The sequence below is a fragment of the Equus quagga genome, chromosome 11 (genome assembly GCF_021613505.1).
Source record: "Equus quagga isolate Etosha38 chromosome 11, UCLA_HA_Equagga_1.0, whole genome shotgun sequence".
Classification (NCBI taxonomy): Eukaryota; Metazoa; Chordata; class Mammalia; order Perissodactyla; family Equidae; genus Equus; species Equus quagga.
Genome location: NC_060277.1, coordinates 91,157,049 through 91,170,698, shown reverse-complemented (window position 1 = coordinate 91,170,698; position 13,650 = coordinate 91,157,049). Strand labels below are relative to the sequence as shown.

At 48.5% G+C, this 13,650-nt stretch overlaps 1 protein-coding gene across 1 annotated transcript; it reads right to left on the bottom strand.

The window, feature by feature from the left end:
* Window positions 1-3,585: 3,585 nt before the first annotated feature.
* SLC35B1 (solute carrier family 35 member B1) lies at window positions 3,586-12,094 on the bottom strand. Its single transcript, XM_046676711.1, has 9 exons — window positions 11,777-12,094; window positions 11,017-11,120; window positions 10,295-10,425; window positions 9,975-10,005; window positions 9,229-9,386; window positions 7,877-8,003; window positions 6,997-7,103; window positions 6,689-6,842; window positions 3,586-6,123 (listed from the first exon to the last, which is right to left on the bottom strand). The coding sequence occupies exons 1-9, from the start codon at window positions 11,983-11,985 to the stop codon at window positions 6,071-6,073; spliced, it is 1,074 nt and encodes a 357-aa protein (XP_046532667.1). The 5' UTR covers window positions 11,986-12,094; the 3' UTR covers window positions 3,586-6,070.
* Window positions 12,095-13,650: the final 1,556 nt, after the last annotated feature.

Sequence of the window (13,650 nt, the reverse complement as noted above, 5' to 3'; positions counted from 1 at the left end):
AGTCTTGGGGGAGAAAATATACATAAATATTAATCTGATGCAAGACAATGATATAGTGTTGCAATATGGTAGGTGGCAAACTGGTGGCCATAGGCCATATCTGACCTGTAGGCATGTTTAGTTTAGCTGGAAAGAATTTTAAAAATTGGAAGAGTTTATGTGAAAATCAGTATTTCCATGTTTTTTTGAAATAACAGATCTGGCAACAATTGGGAGGAGGTGAAAAGCCGTTGTCCCTTTTAGATGGGACACGCACTCTCAGTTTGTCACAGGCCACACTCCCCCACCTCTCCACCCCAGCCCCTTCCCTATTAACTTCAATTGGCTCACTTCATTCATCCATGTTCCCTGCAATGGTTGTGCAGGAGTTAGATTTTGGGACCCTTAAAATGAAAATCCATCAGGGGACCCAAAGGAGGGAACCATCAACTCTGCTCGAGGAAGTCAGATCGGTTAACCCTTGAACTAAGCCTGCGTAACCCGTTGATTTGGTTACTTGTTAACTGTTTCTCCCCTCTCCCATCCTGAGATACACAAGGGAAAGGTTCTAGTCGTCGCCTTCTCCAGCTATCTCCAGTGCACAACATAGTGCCTGGTACACGGTTGGTCTTAAGACATACTTATGAAATGTGGGTGAATGACTGGAGTCACAAGAAGCACCTAGTGGAAAAGGGAATTACCAGCAGAGGGAACTGTGGGCACAAAAGCAGGACAGTAGATAGTGTACAGAGAAACTGCAAATAGTTCGTGGGGAAGGGGGTGCCGGAAGTGCGGAGTGGGATCAGGTAGGGTGGAAGCCGCAGGAGTTGAAGCAGGGAAAATAGACGTCAGTGGATCCTGAAGCACATTTTATGCCGCATGAAGAAGGTAACTATGCAACCTTGAAAGAGATTTAAGGAATGAAGTGACGGGATCAGATTCTTGTTTCACAGAGGTAACTCTGGCAGGGTGGTGGGGTGGGGGAAGTGAGCTCCAGAGGGAATGCAGAAGCAGCAAATCAGAATTCAATGCAATGCTCCCCTTCCCCTTTGAGGCCCCTGAAACTCCACTGGGGATCTATTTTAAGAAAATGGTGCCCCCTGCTGACTACATCTGGGCTTGCACCTCCCCGGGCCAAAAGGGAAATTATAAAATGTTTGGCCCTGAAGTACCTGGAGCCCTGTGCACAGAATTGCAAGGTGGTATGTATCTGAGAGTGCCTTCCTTTTCCTAGGAAAAGAGAGGCCCATGAGAACATGTGTGATAAAGACTAATGCCACAAATAGTGTTGCCAGATAAATACAGAATGCTGGCTAAATTTGAATTTCTGACAAACACCACAATTGTTTGGTATAAGTATGTCTCAAATATTGCACAAATAATTTTTAGTATATGTCCTAAATATTGCATGGGAAATACTTATGTGTTGTCTATCTGAAATTCAAATTTAGCTGGGCATCCTGTATTTTTATTTGCTAAATCTGACAACTCTAGATAAAGAGTGTGGAGGGGCCAGGAGAGAACTAGAAATGAAATTGAATGGTTACTTTCTTTGGGTATCTCTGCAGCTTTAACCTCACCCCTCATCTAAGCAGAACTGGAGATGATGCTTGCTCATATTTTGGGGTGGTGCCCAGTCATACAACTCTATATGGCCAATCTCTTTTAATTAAATGAACCCCATGATTGTGGGGGACCCTACGAATGGACCCCTTTGAGAATGTGAAGAGGACTGTGGACCATTTTCACAGAAAAATGACCCTACAAGCTTGACACACGTGTGAGCCCTTGTGCTGTTGTATACACACACACTTTTACATAAAATTTCAGGGAGTTCCCAGCCTTCATTTAGAGTGACGCATTCCCCCTAGTATGGTCTGATTGTGGCAGTTCTAGGGTCCTGAGTAGGAGGAAATGGTGTCCAGTCAGAACCTAAGTGGAAACATGGTGCTCCTGCTAGCTCTGGCCACCCACACACTATGGCAAAACTCAGAAGTGGGCAGGAAGAAACGCTCCATGCCTCGGTAAACGCCTTGAACCTCTTCCTTCTTCCACCTCTCCCAGAAATGACAGAGAATCAGGCATATTCAGACAGAAAACCCACCGGCGCCCGTGGACTTGTGCCTCAGCCAGGTGGAAGGCACTGGATGAACTCTCTCCCATTCCAACACCCTCTTGGTTCCCCTTCTGACCCTTCTTGCTATGGCAGGCATAGCCACCCCGTTCCCAGGCTGAGGACTGTGCCTGTTAGAAAATGGCTTTCACCAGAAGGTGAAAACCTTCCAGAATAAATTCTGGGTGCTCTGAGCTAGGTGACCAAAGCCATGGCCCGCACATCCTGGGAGTAGATCTTGGAGCAGGGGTGCCCTTACTGGAAAGCCCTCTGGCCCCCACAGCCTGCCCTCCTTCTGGTCCTGTAGAGGGAACGCAGAAGTGGCCCAGGTCAGGGGGATGCTGTTTTCAGACTCTCAGAATGTTCTAAATGATGTAAAACCTCATTGCAGGTTGCTTCCATCTTGGCCAGCAGGCCCATGTGAGATTCCAGCTCCAGTGGACTGCATTGAGAATAGAGCCCCAAACAAGTTGTAACAAGTCGACCATCATAATACACCCTACAATGTATTATCATTGGATAACATTTTATGTTGAACATTTTATGCAATTAAAAAATTATCTTATTATCTATATAGTGGTATGATTTCCAACTATAATTTCTTTGGAAGAAGAGTCCTTTATTCTGAGGTGGATAGATTTCCTAAAATGTTCTTTTGTAAGTCATATGGTGATAGCAGATTTTTCAAATGTCCTTTTGCGAAAAAATTAAAAGCCAGAACACCTATGTCAGCCTCCTAAATTACCTGGCAATTCTCTGGACCACGAATTCCCAGAACTGGCCAGGAACCACTGGGTTAGCTCGCTGACCTCTGACATGTGATAAGCAGATACTCCCTTCTGGGCCGTGCCCTCCCTTGGAGTCGTGTGACTATTAGCTGATACTTTGGCAAGTTTCAGGCTCCCTATTTCAAATATGGGGAGACTTGTTTCTGGCCTATGCTCTTCCCAGGAGTGTTGCAAGGATAAAATGTCACAAACTAAAGAGCTTTGGGAAGGGAGGAGCTCAATAAATAGATGAGATAGCTGTTCCTAAAGACAGCTGGTGTGTTTTCAGTGCGAAGGGCTGAATGATCCCACAGAGACCCAGGACAATTTCTCTGCCAGGGCATCTGGGGAAAGTGACCAGCACCACTCATAAAATGTGCAAACTGTTCCACTGACAAGTGGGACCAGACGGCAGGGGCAAAGGGCCTCCTGAGGAGCTTTGCTTCTCTCCCTCAGAGGGCACAGGTCCAAGACACACTAGACCTCGGGGAGCCTCGAGTTCTGGGTGATCTCTTGGGACACACCCAGGGATCTACTGCAGATCACCCAAGCTTCCCTAACTAGTTTTTCCATTTCTAAAAGGTGAAGATGCTTGCTCGGTCCTCTTTACAAGAGTGTTCCAGGGCTGTGAGAAAACACACAATCCATTCCTAAACCCTCCCTTTAAAGATTATCCACAGTGAATGTTTAATTCCTGCCCCTTTAAATCCTTCAAAAAACAATGCGTAACTCTGCTGCCTTTTAATGTTCAATTCCAGAATAGCTTTCCCTATAGTTTTATCCCAAATCACATTTGTGGGTCACTCCCCTTGTCCTAGGCTAAGAGGTGGACAGGAAATGGAAAAACCACTCTACCATGAGCCTTAGCACAAACAGCTGAGGTGGACCTGATGGTTTGACCAAAATAGACGTAAGTACAATACACCCAAACTAAAAACATAGTGCTTGGGAGAAAGTGTGCTGTTTCCCTCCCTTCTGCACATAGCTGCGAATTAGCTGCACATGGAAGTCCTTTGATGTTTAGAAACCTGAGGCATCAGGCTGCCCAGGGTTAGCGATCAACAACACTTTTGTTTGAACTTGTCTGGTATTTCCCATTTATCAGCCCTATTATAACCTAACAGTCTTACTGACTTTAGTCTCACTTGGCACTCTCAGCTCCTCTGATCCCATAGGTAAGGATGCCACCCCGAGCAAACTGGGGGCCTACACATTTTTAAATATCTTCCAATTGAGCTGAGCGATGCCTCACTGCAGAGCCACTCTTCCGTCCCTGTGCTCTCACTTGACTGACTGGAGGCAGGAGAATGGGGACAAGCCAGGTAGTTTAAAACCCCACTTCCCACTTGGTGGTGGAGCCACAGCTCTATTCTCTCCTCCTTTCATCTTCCCACTCTCTCCAGCTCAAGCCTCACCTTGCCCAGACAACTTCCTTCGTTGTTAGCCCTGCATTTCTGAGATGCAGTGACTCGTCTATCGGTCTCCCGATTAGAGTGCCAAGCCCCTAGAGGGTACACACAGGTCCTACTCAACTTTGAATTCCCAGCATGTTCACAGTACATGGAACACAGAAGGCAGTGTTAGATGAATGGACAGGAGACTAAATGAATATACCAGAACTGCGCTCCTAGACCACCACCGCGGGTGGGACAGGCTTGCTCTAGTATCAGGTGAGAGCCAAGCTGAGCCATTGAAAATTCTGTCCTGCTCTTGGTGACTAGCATCAGGCATTAGTTGGGAATGGCAGGGGGTAGAGGTGGAGGGGACTGGTCTGATAGCTGAAAAATGTCTCATTAAAAGCATAGGCCCAGATGTGGACTGCCTGTAGGCCCCGGCCCTGGCAACATGTTCTGACCACCTAACTAATCCACAGGAGACAGTGTGGGAGAACTATCAGGCCAGTAGGTAAGGAGCTAATTGATGCAGCCTTCAGGATGAAAACATCTGAGGGAAAAAGGGTGGAGAAAGGAAGGAAGTTCAGCCACAGGTACTTAAAACCTCTTCTTTCAAGGAGCTCAAAATGAGAGGAGGCCTTTAGGGGCAGAGCTGCAGTGACACCTGGGCCCCTGGAGAGTGAGATGAGTGCAAGTGAGGCAGGGCTTGAAAGGCTGGGCGGGGGGTGGTAAGGCAGCCGCTCAGGAAGGAGGCTGCGCTCCCATCTGGACAGCCAAGGCTGGGGCTGCTGAACAGATGGAGGGAAAGTTGCAGCTGGTGGAAATGCACTTTCATGTGTAAAGTTTGGTCCGTGGAGGATTGCGACTTCCAGCTCTGAAGGCAGCAGTGGGCAGGTGGCTCTGCTCCATGCTCCGCCTTCTCCCCCCATTGCCACCCAGAAAACTCAACAGTGGCTCTACGCCAGGACTCAGCCGCCATGCCTTCCACCAGCATGCCTTTCAACTGGCAGAGGCTGGCATGGTGACACCATGGCACAGCCAGGATGGCAGAGGACTGCAAGGCTTCAGTAGCTGAAGGGGGCAGAGGAATAGCCTAGCCTCCCCAGGAGGGGGCTGGGTAGACAGAGAACAGACACAGAGATGGAGGGAGGGAATCAGACCTTCGAAAGCCGCTCATGACATATACACTGGGTCCACTTGGGCCGTTGGGTGAGTTTTGGCTGAAGGGGAGGCAGTGGGGAAATGTGAAAACACAACAGACTCTGGCTTGGGCTCATTTATCCCAACCTCAAGGGAAGTTTCTTGAGGAGAGAATATGCCTGTAGTTTTTAAAGAAATATTAACCCACCAGAGCTTTAAGAGAGAAAGTGATTTTCACATTCTCTGGCTCTAACAGCCAGCTACCTGTCCTGGCATATTTAGACCCTCACCTGTGGGAACAGAGGCTGCAAGCATAACTACACAGTCTATCCAAGTTCCTCCCTATAATGCTTAGGCTCTTGGGGAATTAGCCATCCAACCAAACTGGCCACACCCCAGAGGGAGCAGCTTGGGCAATGAGCAGCGAGTTCCGCCTCTTCCCTCTCTCTTTCTCTCTTTACTTGCACTAGGTTGTGCTCCAGGTCACCAAGAACAGAAACTGCCAACTCTGTCTTGTTAAAATCCAAGTCCTTTTTTTAGAATATGTGATTTTGCTTCCTTTAAAAAAAAAGACTGGAATACAGTCCCTCATCCCTATTGTGTCCATTTCCCCAAGAGATGTCACTGTTGGAGATAATAACTTAAATATTCTTGGAGTGGAGGTAGTCTCTCTCTTCCTAGTGGGATGTCTTCTTGGTCCCCTTCCCAAACTTGGCATCAAGACCGAGACCTGTGGAAGGCGAGAAAACAGGCTTAGTTTTATGGGGGAAAATGAAACCTATCAATGATTGGGGGTGGGGGGGAGTGTCAGCCTTGGTTCTCCAAAATTGGGGCTTTAAATAAAATTAATTTCTAAACACTGGTTTTATAAAACTCCCTCAGAAAAAAGAGAACGGCATCAAATGAAGAAAATCACTCATACTTAATATATACTGTAAGATACTGATTACATATATATATACAATACAGCAAGATTGAAAGAAACTTGAGAGTCAAAACTTATAAGCCAGTTCTCTCAGCTCATCTATAACAACACTAATCGGTAGAAAGTAAGTATAATAATTTTATCCTGCTCAGCGTCTGGGGAAATCAAGTTACTGGAAGGAAATCACTAAAAGGAAATGCACATTAGGAAGGCCGGATTAGAGGTAATGCTTCCTTTTCTCTTTTAAAAAAGTTTTCCATAAAATAACTAAATTTTATAAACATATAAGCAAATTTTAGGGAAAAAAACATAAGGCTCTGTCACTGTCCCTCTGTGTGGCCCAGAAATGCCTGCTCTGGATGGAACTTACCCAAGAACACAAGCACAGTGCCCACCCACTGCATGGGGCTGATGGGGTTGGCGAAGAGGATCACAGAGGCCAAAATGGTGAAGAACTTTCGAGTTGTGGTGATAATGGAGCAGGTCAGGGGACCAAAATACACAACTGTCATGAAGATGAAGCTCTAGAGGGAGAGAAAAAGGTGGGTCAGGCTGGTCACTGGGTATCTGCACGAGGTCTGAAGTCTGTGACAGGACATCAGGACCCATTCTGCCACCCCTCTTCTAGTCAGGCCAGTCTCTTGGGGAAGCCAAGCCACCCCCTCTCAAGGCACCTACCTGACCCAGGGCACTGGTCAGGCCAAAGAGCAGGATGTTATAGATGATGATAGGGTACCTTTCGGCAAAGCTCAAGAACTCCCAGAGCTCTCCAGTGAACAGGATTCCTGCGAAGAAATTGTCAGGAGATGAATGGTGCATCCTGTGTGCCCATACTCACACACACCCCCCTGCACAGGGCCCGCAAAAGTATTCTGAAGGAGGGTGGGGCATGGGAAAATGTATGGAGTGGGTTTGTATTGTTCCATCAGGCGTCCCTATTTTTCTGATTAAAGAAACTAACTAAAGACTCTTCTGAGAAAGGCTGGGAAGTTAATGAGTTACTTCTGCTACAGTGATTGAAAGCAGAGATCCTCAGATGTTGTGGAGCTAATGATCCACACAGCCTTACCTTAAGGCAGCCCCCAGCACTGGTCGCCTCTAGCCATCAGCGGCCTCCTCCGTTAACCCCAGTGTGCTGTACAAAAAATACTTCTGCTTCCTACTATCCCAGATTTGAATAAGGTCAGGAAGCACTGATTTAAAAGCAAATGCATTCAGGTTCAAACTATACTCAGTATACACTACATGCCAACATCTCAGCTCTCTCAGAAGAGGGCGAGTTGCCAGGGCACCCCCTGTTTTACTGCTTTGTGTTCTCCTGTGACACCTGGCACAGGTCTACCCCTGACTGTGCCAGGAACGAGTTACAAGCAGAGCCTGATGGTGAAGGTTTCTCCAAGAAGGTTTCTCAGGGGCTTGGACATAAGGGCATCTTAGAACTGAGGTAGGCCTTTGGCCTGGGCAAAGTTAGCAACTGGCATCTGGGCTAGGGATCAACTGGATGAGGGCAGTGTGCCCTCTGGTGATACATGGAAAGAACAGCAGAACTGCTCCTTACCAGCTCCCAGCAGCAATGTCGACCAAAGGTTGACGTTCAACATCATGTGGTTGGAGCCTGTTTGGTAATGAGCCCGCATGTGGTCCTGGGAAACTCCTGTCAGTCCATCCAGGGTCAGAGACAATAGCTGAGAAAGAAAGGGTACGGCCTGCAGTGAGAAGGCCAACAGGGCCCCTCCTTAACCCAGCACACAGGACTCTCACTTTTGAGATGCCTCAGAAAGCCACCGCCACAAGACAGAGTCCTCAGACCAAAACGCTGCCAATCGGTCACAGGTGGAGGGTGGGGAGAGACCATGCTAGCCCCCTCTTCCCCCAGGCACTGGAATGACAGGCTATCTGAACCACGCAGTCATTATGTCATCTGAGTAGGACAGGAAGCCTACTACTCCCCAACACAACGCCAGGAAGCCTGGCATGCAGGGCCTAGAACAGGCTGAGGTGAGCCACACACATTCTTCCATTAGAGCTGAAAAGAAAATCCAGCCCCAGCACGTTAGCCTCCCGGTTTGGAATAGAGCGCTCCAGAGACTGGATTCTGTGGCCACGCTGCCTAGATTAGAATCCTGGGCAAAGTTAGCCACTAACTCTGCCAATTAACAGCCATGTGACCATGGGCAAGTGATTTAACCTCTCTTTGCCTCAGTTTCTTCATTTGTAAAATGGAAATAATACTATCTATGTTATGAAGTTATTGTAAAAATTAACCAACTAATATGTAAAACATTTGGAACAGTGCCTAATACATAGTAAGCAATAGCTACTATAGTATTCTTTTTAACTCTGGCTTCCAGGTTTCTTGGAAAGCCACAGTGAGAGACATACTGCTCCTTCCCTTTTTGCTCTCAGGTCTCTGTGATCTTTTTATTATTTTTTTTTTCCTGCTTTTTCTCCCCGAATCCCCCCAGTACATAGTTATATATTCTAGTCGTGGGTCCTTCTAGTTGTGGCATGTGGGACGCTGCCTCAACATGGCCTGACGAGCAGTGCCATGTCTGTGCCCAGGATCCAAACCAGCGAAACCCCAGGCCACTGAAGTGGAGCCCGCGAACTTAACCACTCAGCCACGGGGCCGGCCCCAGGTCTCTGTGATCTCACGCCAGCTTTAGACACAGGCCTCAGAGTCACCCCTTCCTCAGAAGGAGAGCTGAGCTGTAGTTAAATCTTTTAGGCTTCCCACTATGACATGAGCAGAGCCAGAAGCCATGCAGAAAGAGATGAAGACCAGAAATGAGCAGCAAGGAGCATTACAATCTCCCTTAAGACATGGAACTGGCCTTCTGCCTGCCTCAGTGGGGATGTTCCTTGGTTAAGATCACTGGGAAAGGTTGTCTTTCCCACAGGATCACATACCAGGAGCAGCTCTCCATAGCCAACTGTGTGTTCTTCCATCCCAACTACTTTCTTGGGCTTGTACATGAAGAGGGCCACTCCAGCCACAATTAGCAACACACACAGGTACTTGGCCATTGGGTACTTCTTCTTCAAAAGGGTCACTCCAAGGAGCATGACTACAGGGAAAAAACAGAGTGGAAAATTCAGGCATCCATAGGGTTTGATGAGCCCAACACTCTGCTCCTAGGAGACTCATGGGAAAAAAGAATGTCCAAGAAGGAAGGCCTATAGAGGACAAGAGGAGAGTACAAGGGTGGCACCTAGATAAAGACAACTGAGCAATAGGGTTGAACAACAAGTATAACACAGGGAAAACAAAATAACAATGGTGAAAGGTCCAGGAAGGAACAGGGCAAGGGCGGGGACAGCAGGAAAGAGAGAGAGGTTGGGAGAAAGAAACTGACAATCGAAATGGGATTTAGGGTGTCTAATGGCAATATAAACACACACACCACCAAAATGATTGACCCCATGAAGCTGACTAGGTCAACCTCTAGCTCCTAGTAAGGATTATCAGCTTATGCACGCCCAACACCACAGGAAGTGACAAAGATGACAGGATGGGCAGGGGGAACAGATGGGGGGAAGTCCCTGAAGATAGTTATGGTGGGATGACAATGCCCGGAGGGATACAGTGCTCTAGCAGAGGACAGAGCGCACTATGGGAAGAGGATGGAAGACGGAGACCATCTTCTTCTGCTTACCTGGGATTGGCTTGCAGGATTTACCAAGGACCTGAAATTAAATTCAGCAAATAATTTCTGAGCATCTGTGATGTGCCAGATACTGTGCTAGGTGTTGTGTTAAGATGAGTAAGGGTGGGGCCTGCCTCAGAGACCACAGCCTCAGAATACAGCCCGATTACAGCCAACCCACCACCACTACACCTCAGACCTGTGGTTCTCCACACTGTGAAGTCCTCACACACACTCTCTTTTTATTTATGTCACAGACCTGAGGGAGGAATACTTAAGCCTTTTCAAACAACTTCTCAGCCAACCCTCCTCCCACCCTGAGGTTTCACCTGAGTTGGGTAGTTGACAAACTGTAGTGCTGAGTTGCTGGAGACCATGGCACCCAGATAGGAGACAGAACAGGCAGCATAGAGCCAGCTCTGAGTACGATCCACCCTGGCAGTGTCAAAACACTGGATCACTGGGAGAAGACAAAAAAACACACAAGGGAAACCTGGTGGGCCTAGGATGGACCACTGAGCAAAAGCCAAAGCCACATGAAAGGAACCCGTCTGTCAAGTGAGACAAGAAGCACAAGCTATTTCTGTTCTCTTAGACTGGGAAGTCTCTGAAGATTATTCAACTCTCCAATCCCACCTAAGCCTAACACAAGACCACATGCCGCGCAGGGGTGGGGGCTCATTCAGTTCAAGGGACAAGTTAGCCCTGCTGCTAGTCCCCAGAGAATAAAGAGAGAAAGCTCAAAATATGCTTGAAGCTAACACATAAAGGAAACTCAAAGGGACCACGAAAAAAAATTTAAGTATTCTCAGCGGGGATCTGGAACACAAAAGACCCATTCTCTGCACATTTCTGACTCAGAAGCTGGTTTAATTTAAGGAAAATAGGGTTTTACCCCCTTTCAAAGCCATTAATTTTATACATTGAACAGAGAGGCTGTGTAAGCACTAAAGGGGGTGGGGGTCTTGAGAGTTACAATTTCAGGTTGGATCACTGCCTAATGCCCAGGAAACAGAGGGGGAACACAACAGATTACTATCCAGGTACTCACAGATCTTGGCAAACACAGCATTGATCGCACATTGGATGAAGACCAAAGTTAAGGCAAAAGTGAATGTCTCCTGCTTGGCTCCCTCCCCATACTTTCCTCTTGTTCTAAGAATTAAATGTATGAGAAAGAGAGGGGAGGAATTAGCATATTTCCATTAGTGTCATCCAGCATGTCCAGAGCCACTGAAAGCTTTGAAATTATCTTGCCTCTCTGGATGTAGGGAGAGTTTGGTAAGGATCACTGGGCTTATTTACAAAAGAGGCTAATTTTACTGGGTCTAGAAACTAGACATCTCAGCCTGCTGATCCCAACCTTTGGGAAAGAATATCCGTAAAGGATGGAGCTAGAGAAAATGCGGAAAATTAGATGGTGAAACGAGGTACCCCGGCAGAAGGGATTTGGGTTACAGCAGCAAGGCCGAGGGCGAAAGAATCAGCTGTCTTGCAAGCATCTGAGAGTTCCAAAGAGGAGCCGGCACAGATCATGGAAACCTGTGTGAGGGTAGAAGTCTCAGCCCGTGAAACCCAGGCCCTTGGAACGAACAAACAAAAGAGCAACTAAGGGAAGAAAAATAACCAGGTCTCGAGAATCCAGAGCCAACTTTCGCGTTTTGGAAATCTGGGGAGGCTCAGCCGCGGCTGCAAAGGCGTCGGGGTGCTGGGAGGGCGGGGGCAAGAGGACCGCGAACCGGGCAACAAGGTTGGGGAGATGGGGCGGAAAAGGGGGGATGTCTGCGTTCCGGCCCCAGGGATCCGCTCACATCTTTTCCTGCAGGATCCCATAGTAGAAATAGCAGACAAAGACGCCGAGGAAGCAAAGCGGCAGGCGCAGCCGGTCGGGCACCAGGGAGCTGCTAGCGGCCATGAGACGCCCGGAAGACCCGACCGGAGACCCGCTCACAGCCGGCAGGGGCAGCGGCGGCGGCGACAGCTCCAGCCGGACATCGCCGACCGGCGACAGGGACCTCATAGGAGCTGCATGCGACCGCCACGCAGCAGGACCCTGCAGCCACCGCCAGAACCGCCAGCTCAAGGGCGGCCAAAGAGGAAACCCCTCAAAACCCAGCAACCGCTGCCAAGGAACAGGGACCCGCCCTAGGACCTTGACCTCGTCCCTGGTGGCCAGGGGAGCCAGATGCCCCGAGGTTAACGCCTCGCCCTCGAGACCTTCCGATCAGGCAACTCCGAGGACAACTGAAACCCAGAGCTCGCCTGTATGGCCCTGGACATACACGGGCGTTGAGTGATGACGTATAAGGATGTGGAGGTCACCAATTGGCTGCGCTGTGCGAAGATAGACAGGTGGGCGGGAAGGAGGAGGTGCGGCCGGCAGGGCAGATCCAACAGGCTTTTCCCCAGTCGGCGGTCAGGCTTCTGCTGGGTCCTAACGCCAAGACCCTCTTAGTGGAGCCTTGGTGCCCCCTAGCCGCTGCCGAGCGTCAGCCACTCTACCCTCTCTAACAGAAGAGGGTCCAAGGCGCAACTTTCGAGAGCGGTCCTCCTGGGGCACAAGATCACTAGGCTTCCAAGGGCCGCAGGGTTCTTGTCCCAGCTCTGTCACTTAAAGGAAGGATAATCTACTCGTGTCACCTAAATTCCGAGCCACAGTTTTCCCAGTCTGTAAACTAGGGATAGATCATTTATGATAGCCACCTTGTCGCCTCTTGACTATTCTGAGGATCAACTGAGCTGAGGTTTGTGAAAGTGTTTTATAAACTGTAGTGCACTGTGCAAGTTCAAGGTTTTATTAGTCGTTATTCTTTCTCAACGCTGATCTTATTTCCTCACATCCTGGAGGTGGAAATAGAAGCTTAGTGATGTGAATTTTCTTCAAGGTCTTACAACTCACCAACAATGGAGCAAACCCTCTGCTGCCCTCCAGATTCTTTCCCATTAATGAGCTCCTTGTTGGACCCCTCCCTCATCCAAGGGCTTCCTCCTGCTGGCACCAAGAGCTAGGACAAGACTGACCCCAGGTCTTCCCACTACCAACCCCAAGCCCCCATTTAATTGCACTCTGGGCTGCTGGCTGGGTAGAGGCTCCTTCTCCCCTTCCAGCAGCCTGCTCCTTTGGCACAGCCTCAAGCTAAGGAAGGAAACCCGGGGCCGCACCACACCCATCACTCCGGGCCTGACTCACTAAGGCTTTGGGGGTAGGCCAAACATCTTTTTGGGGGAGGGGTAGGAGATAGAAGACAAGGTCTGTCTTCAACCCCCTGTCTCCTTCATATTAGTGGGGGAGGGGGAACCCCTACAGATTTGCTCTCTTGCACAGTGGCTCACTCCAGTGAATCAGCCCATGATTTCAGGACACCAAGCAGCAGCTGGCTTCTAGTCCCACCTCTGCCTCTTTACCAGCTAGGACTTCAAACAATTCACTTGACCTCTGAGTCAAGTTTCCTCATTTGAAATTAATGGGAATATAATACAAGTGGGAGAGTGCTGTGATTAGAAGCATGGGCACTGGATTCAAATAATCTAGTTCCCAATCCTAGCTCCCCAACTTCATATTTGTGTCTTTGGGGGACACAATTCTATCTTTCTGTCCTTCACTCATTAGTACAGAGGGCTTTACCACATTTCTCTTTGGGTTGCTGTTATTTCAATGACATTTTATGTAAAGCACTTAACAAGG

Bases quoted from the DNA above. Each gene is read 5' to 3' on its own strand.
- SLC35B1 (XM_046676711.1), bottom strand. From the start codon at position 11,985: ATGAGGTCCCTGTCGCCGGTCGGCGATGTCCGGCTGGAGCTGTCGCCG. The intron at 11,121-11,776 runs GTGAGCGGATCC...TTTAATTCTTAG, and splicing joins GGGATCCTGCAGGAAAAGAT to AACAAGAGGAAAGTATGGGG. The intron at 7,104-7,876 runs GTAAGGAGCAGT...ATTTCTTCGCAG, and splicing joins GACATTGCTGCTGGGAGCTG to GAATCCTGTTCACTGGAGAG.